Source organism: Montipora foliosa, chromosome 6, assembly GCF_036669935.1.
Source record: "Montipora foliosa isolate CH-2021 chromosome 6, ASM3666993v2, whole genome shotgun sequence".
Classification (NCBI taxonomy): Eukaryota; Metazoa; Cnidaria; class Anthozoa; order Scleractinia; family Acroporidae; genus Montipora; species Montipora foliosa.
In genome coordinates, this window is record NC_090874.1 from 32397019 (window position 1) to 32407018 (window position 10000).

Sequence of the window (10000 nt, forward strand, 5' to 3'; positions counted from 1 at the left end):
ATTTAGCGGCCATGAATCGTGTGTCATACTCATTGTTCTGGGTTCGCCATTTGACGTAGGAACAAGCTCCAAAGGCTTCGTTGGATGCGTCAGAAAAGATACAGAGTATTGGGAGTGCAATCGCGTCCGCTGGGGTGAGGAATCTTTCAAAGGTCACGTGATTCAAGTCTCCCATTTCTTGGAAGAAACGAATCCATTCTTCCCGTGATGCTGAAGGCAGCTGTTGATCCCATTCTAAGCCTTGTTGCCACAGACGCTGCATTCCGACTTTAGCGCGAACTAGAAAGGCTGCTGCGAATCCAACTGGATCAAATATTCGAGCAATCTGGCTGAGTACTGTTCTCTTGGTCAGAGTAATGTCGTTAGGCGGGTTAACGTTGAACAGGAGCATGTCTTTGGCATGATTCCAAACAGTTCCTGGTATCTTTTCTTGTGTTTGGCCTTGCAGCAATTTCATTTCAGGTTTCTCTTGTCTGATAATTTCGTTCTCTAAAGACTGGTTTGAGAGCCATCCCTTGACTTGAAATCCACCTTTCAGTAATACTTCATCCAGCTCAGTTGTCAGTCGCTTGGCTTGTTGAACGGAATAGACTGAATCACAAATGTCGTCCATGTAGGTGTTGTTCTTCAATACCTGGGCAGCTTCGGGATACGAACCCTTTGCTTGATCTGCGGTTTTTCTCAAAGCGATCTGTGCCATAGCAGGTGCAGGCTTATCTCCAAACGTCAGCACTGTCTTTACATAAACATCAGGCTCTCGATTAGTTTCCATGTTTCTCCAAAGATATCGGTGTACTTGCTGATCCTGCTCGGGGATAAGAACCCTGTGATACATCTTTGAGATGTCTCCGGTTACAGCTACTTCATTTTCTCTGAATCGTGAGGTGACTCCAAAAAGGCTGTTTAGCAGGTAAGGCCCTTTTATCCAATAATCATTCAGACGGTGACCTTGAAATGAAGCAGATGAGTTGAAGACTATGCGGATGGGCGTTTTCTTTTCGGGTCTCACTACCTCGTGGTGGGCAATGTAATGGATTGGTCCCTTGTATGTCTCCAATTCCCGCTTTGTGAGCTTGCATGCAAATTGCATCTCTGTCATTTCCATCATTTGTCTGTCATAGGCGGCTGCATGCTCCCGTGTTTTTGACAGGCGGCTCTCAATTGCTTCCAGTTTCTTCCTAGCTTGTGCTTCATTGTTTGGCAGTTCCTTCCAGTCTCGTTTCCATGGGTAGGGTATTAGCCACTGGTGTCCAATCCTTCGACAGGAGTCTTCAATAATTTTCAATTTTCTGCGTTCTACGGGACTTAACTTGTCAGCTTCACATTCACAAGGCTTGGCAACGACTCCCATTGTTTCAGTTGTCCAAAACTCAGTCATGTCTATGGGCGTAGGGACTTTTACGCTAAAGACGCGGTTCACTTGTTCATGTTTTCCGGATGTGGCTCCAAATATGACCCAGCCAAGGGGAGACTATCTTGCTATAAGGTTAGCAGCTTCCCTGGTCTCACCTGTATGCAGTTTTGGGTGATCAATGCCAATGAGTAGGTCAACCGGGCCACTTCTTCTGCGGATTCCTTCTTTTCCGAGGCCAAAAATTCTTCTTCGTCCCCTCCAACTTTAGCTATGGTGATGGTGACTTCCTTTCCCTTAAGACCGAGTTCGTCTGCTACTGACAACTTGATAAAACTGACCTGAGCACCAGAGTCCAGGAGCAAGTTTCCTTGCCTTTTGACATTTTCAAATCCCAGAATTTCCACAAGAATGACGGGAAGAATTGCCTGTTTGCTGCCCGCAACGGATGAAACTGTTAAGGCAGTAGCGGAATTCGTTACATTGGCACCGTGTAACAATTAGACTTGCCACAAGTCGACCTCACAATAATCCCAGGAGAAAATGTTTTGTCTAGCAAATCGTGAGTTTTCTTACGTCAAGTAAATGGGCGAGCGACGAAGTCGCGAGAGGTGGACTTGTCTCGCTTGCAAGGTTTTCATTTGCGTCTCGCGCCAAAAAGGGGATGGCGTCATTCGCAAGTCCTGCACTTGATGGCGCAATCCGACGAAAACAGTCGAATATGTTTGTTTCTACGAAATCGAAAGAGGAAATTTGTTGACTTTGTGCTAAAGGTATCAGAAAGAAAGATGAAATAAAACGAAAGCTGATTTTCAATCTCGAGTCGCCGCTTGGAAAGGAGATCTCCAGTGGTATTTTTTGGACCAACACTTGTGCCGTGATTTGTGCTGATAGAAACGAAACACGAATTCGAAAGATTAGCAAGTAAGGAAAAGTTTCGAATCGTCAAGAAAGTCAATTGATTTCACTCATGAAAGATCAGGTAGGCTTCAGGTGTAGGAGACGTACTAGACCGGGATTAAAAGATACATCTTAGTGAAACTTAAGCTGACCATTTAGCGATGCAATGACTCTCGTCGATGAATACTCGTGCATTTTTAATATTTTTGTTCCATTCGACGAAAAATGTGTCGATAGTCGTTGAGAATTGCCTACGGACTTCCAAACACCAGTTTATACTTAAAATTTTAAATGTGTTGTCTCCTACATATGACGCTCTAATGCCACGACAATAATTGCGGCTGGAGACCAAATCTTTCGTGATTGAAATCAGTGGAACAATTACGAATACGATAGCATTGCAATCCTCTCCAAGTAAACGACGAAAAGCGTACGGGACTAGTTCAAAGGTCAGACTTTTCCCAGCTCTGGTTAGAGCAGACACAAACAGATCTATACAAGACAGATATTCTTGAATTATTTTCCTCTGATAGTCGCGTAATTCGAAATACCTGGTGGTCTTAGCATGTTGAAAGTCACGCTTCACTGCGTGTGGCAAACTTTGACTGACAACTCTATCCCCTGGGGTCCACGAGGACTACTCTGATTGGCCTAGCTCAGCGACTCGTTTTTGGGTCGCTAAAATTTTCGCTAATCAAGTATGAAAAGTCCTTCGTTCCGCGCGTATCCAGACGAAGGACTTTTCGAAAGTCTATGTAACAATGGGTGGTGAAAGTATTTGCACTGACTTCCGTTAAATGACCCACTGCATTGGCGTCTGCGGGAACAGTTGGAAACATTATGATCACGACCAGCTCGTTTCAGACAACTGAAACAACCATGGTTCTCCTTTACGGCCTTCACACGGTCGCTGGGGGACATTGACATACATTTCTGACACTGGTCCGTCCAGTGGGTTGACACCTTACACAACCAGCACTTGTGGTTTGCTGTCCCTTTTTTCTCAAATGCTGATATCTGATTGACGTTCAGGTGCTTAGAACTTCTTAGCGATGCCGTGGCTCTCATTCTAGATTTCATTTCGGATGTCAACCAGGACATTAACGCTTCCAGTGTGGCGTGACAATTTGTGGTTTCTAAGAAACGTGACCAAACTTTGCGGTCATCGGAACACATTTTTGTTCAATGATCGCCAACATGTGATTATTTTCCATGTCATTTTGCCGCCTAACTTCCGAAAGGGTTTTGAAACTTCGTCTCACGAGGTGCACTAAGTCACAAAACCGGGTCAGTGCTTCCCAGTCACGCAAAGGCTTAAATCGGGCGATATCTTGCGTGATAGTGTCAGCAACAAATCGTGGGTCTCCATAGATTGATTCCAGATGCTTCCATGCGGCATCGTAGTGCTGGCCAATTCCCCTTGTTAGTTCCAAAGGCTTTCCATTTAATAATAACAGCAATAATAATAATAACTTTATTTCTATAGCGGTATATACAAAAGCTCTATATCGCTTTACAAACTAATTAATATCTAACTAACAATAGCATTAAAAACAAAGATCAATTAAAAGCGAGTCTAAAAAGATAGGTTTTCAATCTGGATTTAAAGACATCGACTGACCGACTTAATTTAATGTCCAAGGGAATTTCATTCCAGTGCTTTGGGGCAGCGACCGAAAAGGCCCTGTCTCCATAGCTCTTCAGGCGCACATTCGGTACTTCTAATAAGTGTTTTCCAGCTGACCTAAGATTTCTTGTAGGGTTGTATGGGACTATAAGTTGACTTAGATACGGAGGCGCCAGATTATTGAGAGCTTTAAAGGTTAACAATAATACTTTAAGGGTAATTCGCTGCTCAATGGGTAACCAGTGTAGCTCCTTACGAACGGGGCAAATGTGCGCAGCCCTAGGTTGCCCAGCTACAAGGCGTTTCGGGCAGTTTTGAACACGCTGGAGCTTCTGAATCATATACTTCGGTGACCCAAGGAGCAACGAGTTACAATTGTCAAGTCGACAGGTAACATAAGCATGGACGAGGGTCTTTGTGCTCTCAGAAGACAGATACATTCTAATCTTCGCGACATTCCAAAGATGAAATAAAGCAGATTTACAAACGGAATTCACATGCTTATCCAGTGACAAGGTCTCATCGAGAACTATTCCTATGTTCCAAGCTTTGTCAGACCGATTTACACGATGATCGCCGACCAGGATACTATCTAAAGATGAGCGTGGCCGATATTTTGAACTGATAACGAGCAGTTCCATCTTGTCCCTATTCAACTTAAGTTTGTTACAAGACATCCAACGGTCGATATCTCCAACACAGGATTCAACCTGAGCGACAGAATAAGCTTGATCATCCCCACTGAGAGAATTGAAAGACAAATACAACTGAGTGTCATCAGCATAGAAATGATATCCCATGTTGTACTGCCTGACAATATCCCCCAATTGGGAGGTATATAGCAGATACAAAATTGGTCCGAGCACGGAACCCTATGGTATCCCGCACGACAGTGGACGCGTGACAGACCGCGCGCCACGAATGCTCACAAAATAAGCTTGGTCTTAGAATGGTAATCGAATCACGTTTACTGTATCGTGCCTCCACCAGATGTTTGAAATCTGCTTTGAAAATGGCGAATTCCCTGACGTCACCTGAGAACTTTGGCATTTTTGGTTTTTCCATCCGGAAAGCTGATTGCGTGTTGTCTCCATTTACGTTAACAGGCGGTGTGTTTACATCTGTAATGTCATTAGTTATCACGTTATCGGTAGCTTGCACATTGTCGGCGATAGAATTCTGTATCTCGGGTGCATGTTCTTGACAAGACTGATAACTGGAAGGTGAAATTGCATTTTTTTTTTTCTGGTTAATTGTGTTTTCAGTGTGAATTTTGTCTTGGCTGATAACATTTTCCGTTGTTTTTTCCGTTGCGCTGACAGTGACAGAAGTTCCTGTGATGCTCTTTTCGTGTGAGCTTTGACTTAAGAGTAATTGTTCCTTTAAAAAATCTTCTGTGTCGGTTGAAAGCTTTAGGTAAATTTCCTGACATTCTTCCATCCATGCTTCTTCGTGCTCGAATTGCTTGTCCTCTTCGAGAAGCAGTAAGAATTCCTCGTGTTTTGATACTAGATCTTCGAATGCCAGTTCATATATTTTCAGTTCCTTTCTGCGTTTCTTCCGCTGGCCGATTTGCAGATAATGTGTGACAAACAACTTTCCTTGACGGGTTAGCGCGCCCTTACAATTTCTCCGTTTTATCTTGGCCTGTTTGATAGCGTTTTCTCGTGCTTCAGACATTGTTTATCGTCTTGAACTCGTTACGAACCTTGGTGAGTTAGCCCAGAAATCGAATGATGTTGCGCAAGAGAACTAAGACGATCCACTACCGAAGAACACTCGCGATCGTATAACTGATAGTTTTTTATTCGATCTGAAATTAAAATGTACAATGTATTCTAGTTAACTAAATAAATTGGTAATAAAAGATATGAAACGAGCGAAGCGGGAATAACTGATACTGAAAATTTTTAACAATCATTATACCATGCGGCCACTTTTCGTCGGAATCTTTTAGCGGAATCTGCTCGAGAGCGTGTCGGACGTGCATTTCCCGAAAGTTTAAGGCGATTTTGGAGAAAGGTACAAGACAGCAAAAACACGAAAAAACGGAAACAAATGCGAGCGGAGACATGGTTAAAACTGGGAGTAACCCCGGAGGAGATGGAGCAAACACCAAAAGACGTGTTGGCGCACCTTATGCAAGATAACAACAATCTTCGCGCGAGCGTGAAGGAAAAGGCGGCCGACTTGTAACACAAGATGCCCCAGAGACTAGCCCACTCTGGAAATGATTTTACGGAAGTAGGAAAGAAGCCGCAATACAGACATTTGACACAAATTCAGTAAGTTAACTTTAATCAAGTGTTTCAACTATTGTTAACAATATCGTTACCAAGGGAACACCTTCATACAAATTATGATATGACCTAAGAACATAAGCTACATGCAGTTGTATACTTAGCATCGTATCGAACTCCAAAGTTTTGGTGTTATCAAAACGAGTTCAACAAATGAGTGTGGTATGTGTTGGTATTGACTTTTTTATGTTTGGTGGCTTCTAAAGAAGCCGTTGTTTTTCTTCCATTTCCTTCATTGAGAAACTGCATGGTAACTTTTTCTGAATACAATGCGCAGACACTCGATTGGACGGGAAACCCTCTGTCCATGTTGATAGAACGCAGGAGACTTTGAGAGCAACAGACGGAAAGTCACCTTAATTACACGGCATCAGCTTCCATTGGCGTTGATAGTGTGGTCTGTGTAGGTTTCAAGTCCAGCTCTCTGAAGGTCCTGATCTTGGATGTTAATCGGCGTAGCTCTGAAATCGGCAGGCAGGTTGGGAAACAGGAAACGCACTACGTCGTGTCTTATTTCGATTGATTCTTCGTATTCGAGAGGAACTTTCATTTCTCTTTCAAATACGAGACCAATTCTTTCTCGTGCCACTTCTACGCGGACTGGATCAGGATCAGGGTTCTCGAAGGCTTCTACTAAGTCTGCCGGCAGGTGATCTTTCGGCTCTCTTTTTTTTTCGCAACAAAGAGAAGGCGCACGCTCCAGATTCAGGCGAAACAAGTCTATTCACTTTATTTAAAAATCGACATTTAAGTTTTCGTAGGTTCGAATGCCCGTGAAGGCATCACATTCGTTGCCGCGGGTTTGGCGGAAGGTAAGAGCTGCCCTATTCACAACTAGTATAAAGCAGGCCAAACTTTTTAAAAAAATCGATCTGTTATAATATTGAACGTTAATATTTTCGCTGGCGGTGCGCTCTTATTCAGCCATACTGCAAAGTTGCGACATTAGGAAACAATAGAATGAACAATAGCTCATGTGGCCTTTGTCTTTAAGCTCCGCCCTGACAAGTTGATGAGCTAAGCGGTACTCCCAACGGAGCACAGCGCGCGTAGATTTGGACCAATGAGAGTCACTCAGTTTACGCTTCATCGATAATATAACAGATCTATAATTTTTGCCGTACGGTAAGTAAATGTCCCCAAAACAATAGGCATTCTGCGTGATGAAAACTTTTGAAATCCATATAAAACTGACAAAACTGAAATGATTGGTATTATTATAACAGCGATCATTAACTTACTTCCATGGCGAGTTTTCTTAATTTTCCTTGATCGGGATAACCATAAAACAGTGTAACTGGTAAGCAGTAAATCACATGAAACATGCCAATTCAGATATCGTGTAAAAACTAAACTGCTTAATTAAAGTTGAGGTTTATCTACTATTTAAATGTCCAGTTGGGCGTGTACGAGGCTACCGCAAATTCCTTAACTATGAATTCCTTGCATAGTCCAAAAACTACGTTAACATTGAGCACTGTCCACAAAGAAAATCAGAGAAAATGAGGCGATCAAGACCCATTTTTTTCCACTCAATTCTCTAGCCTTCCAGCAGACTCCCCAGTTTTCATCCTTTATGTTAAAAGTGCATGTGAAACTCATGGACGACGTAACGCGAGGGAAACAAAAGGGAGAAAAAATTGAAATATTTAGCTCAACTATTCATGATTCGCGATTTTGTTAGTCCTCTTGACGAAATAGACTTTTAGATGACCACGACTCTTATTTGCATTGCATCCCAGCTTCCATTTTTCATGTTATTACGATTTGTTTCTGTATTCACATGACCAAGGTTTGCCCTCACGTTCAGGAAATAGGTCAGTTTTCTTTTCTCAAAGAACCTTATTCCTCTCAATTATTTAATCTGATTTAACCTTTATACACAAATCAGACCCCCCTTTTACACTCTCTGTCAGATTTTCTGCCATCGCGCGGCCTTAACTCTGGTGGGAAATAAAATCCCAATATTTTTTCTTTTCGTATGGCCGTCTCCGAACTAATGGTTCACCTTGGATTTGCAAAAAAGCCAGAAATGGACGTCAATTGAATGTTTAATCTTGTTGATGTTTCTTTAGCTTTGTCTGTGCAATGTCACGGTGATTTTTAACTCTGTGTATACGGTCTGTCAACCGGTGCGTCACAAAACCTCTCAGCTGGCAAACTGCCATATATTCATTCGCATGCGTTTTGATTTTGAGCTCATTTGACTGGAGCTATTTTTAATATGACTCTCGTTTTAGATGCAACGAATATTAAAATCCTCAACTTGGACGTGAGTTTCGCGCGACTGACCTTTATCCCGTTTTCCTCGCTGGTCACACTGGCTCCTATGAGCCTTATTTAAAATGTTCCCTTTTTTTTTTAAGAAGTCGCTATACCAGTGTTTATGGACTTTGAATCGGTAGGATAAAAAGCTGGGTTCACGAATTTATGGTGATTTCAAGAATTTGTGGGGATTTCTTTGCTTTGTGTGAACAAGTCATGTTGGCGCAAAGTTGATTTTTGATATTAATTAACGATAATTTGTGAGCGTGTAACTTAAATGCACTTTCAGCTAGGCAAAAGGTCTATACTAGCTTCCAAAAGTGGTCAGTGATTTGGCATATCAAACGCTATGTGAAAATACACGATCCCGGAAAATTACTTTCTCTATTTGACAGACAACTTCTAGAAAGATTGACGTGCCTCAGTTTACATTCCATTGATACTCACAAGAGCCAATAAATATCAAATAGAATGACCTGAAAATTCATTTGAGCACGTTCCTTACTTTAGTTAAGTTCATACGCTTAAACGATCGCAGAAAAAAATGGAAATAGAAGAAAACGTTGAGGAGAAGTTTCGTTGGTTTCGTCGGTTTCGTGCTAGCTTGAAATGTGGACGATTTTCGTTCAATATTCGACTCAACCTAGTCGTATCTATTCTGTCAGCCGAGATTATTTGGGTCTTTGTGATCTGCTGTTCGATTATGGCCGAATCGGCGGAGAAAGAGATGACAAAGTGGATGGAATGGATCACGCACACCTTTACCTGGATATACATTGGTTCACAAGATGTCTGGGCTATCTTCATCGTCGTGCTGTACTTCTCCAAATACGGCAACATGAAACTGGGAAAACCGGCCGACAAACCGGATTTTAGTGACGCTACGTACTTCACGATGCTCTTCGCTGCTGGAATTGGTGTCGGTCTGTTCTACTTCGGAGTTGGTATGTGCCTGTCTAATCGGTTTTATAATTAAAATGTGAACCATTTTTTCAATTCTGAACACCATAGTTCTTTTGAATCCGGCTTTTTGAGTCTGTGATACAGTCAGTGTGTTCATCTTCGAGCCTTCATCAAATCTACCGAATATATTTCCACGCCAAGGATACTCTCTTGTTTAAAGTACTTTCGTTCGCTCCAAAAGACTCGCATAGGCCAGGGGAGCTCTTTAATTTGGAAGGCTGGTCGTTTTTGAACGGTCCTCCAGATCTTGCCAAACTCATCATAAGCATTCCACTTCCTCATTGAAACTAAGGTCATGTGTTGTCCCTGGAAAGCATTATGATTGGATAATAAGAAAATGCGGGGTGAACGAAAATGCTAGAGACTGTAACTGGATACGAGAAATGTCGCTTGGATCAAGAAACCGAACACGGTCGCTCAGCTGAATATTAAAGTTCTTTTTTTTGTTCAAATATGGTTATTTGCGACAAGTTTGTTGTCTCAAAAACGATGAATCAATCACCTCGAAATTGACGATCGCATCGACTGGAAATGAACGAACTTTGCGTTTTAGTTTTAATGTCTTGCAAAGTAAAATATTCAAATACTTGTCAG

At 42.2% G+C, this 10000-nt stretch overlaps 2 protein-coding genes and 1 pseudogene across 2 annotated transcripts in view; 1 reads left to right on the forward strand and 2 right to left on the reverse strand.

Moving 5' to 3' along the window:
• The window catches only part of LOC138005415 (uncharacterized), a 2010-nt gene extending 632 nt beyond the window's left edge, over positions 1-1378 (reverse strand). Inside the window, exon 1 of the mRNA XM_068851647.1 lies at positions 1-1378. This exon is cut by the window's left edge and continues 632 nt beyond it. Coding sequence (XP_068707748.1) covers positions 1-1378 — 1378 coding nt within the window.
• Positions 1379-8922: 7544 nt separating this feature from the next.
• Positions 8923-10000, forward strand: part of LOC138007144 (glycine betaine transporter 1-like) — a 23551-nt gene continuing 22473 nt past the window's right edge. Inside the window, exon 1 of the mRNA XM_068853892.1 lies at positions 8923-9387. Coding sequence (XP_068709993.1) covers positions 8988-9387 — 400 coding nt within the window. The 5' untranslated portion in view covers positions 8923-8987. The remainder of the gene's footprint in view (positions 9388-10000) is intronic.
• Positions 9395-10000, reverse strand: part of LOC138007145 (uncharacterized) — a 5373-nt pseudogene continuing 4767 nt past the window's right edge.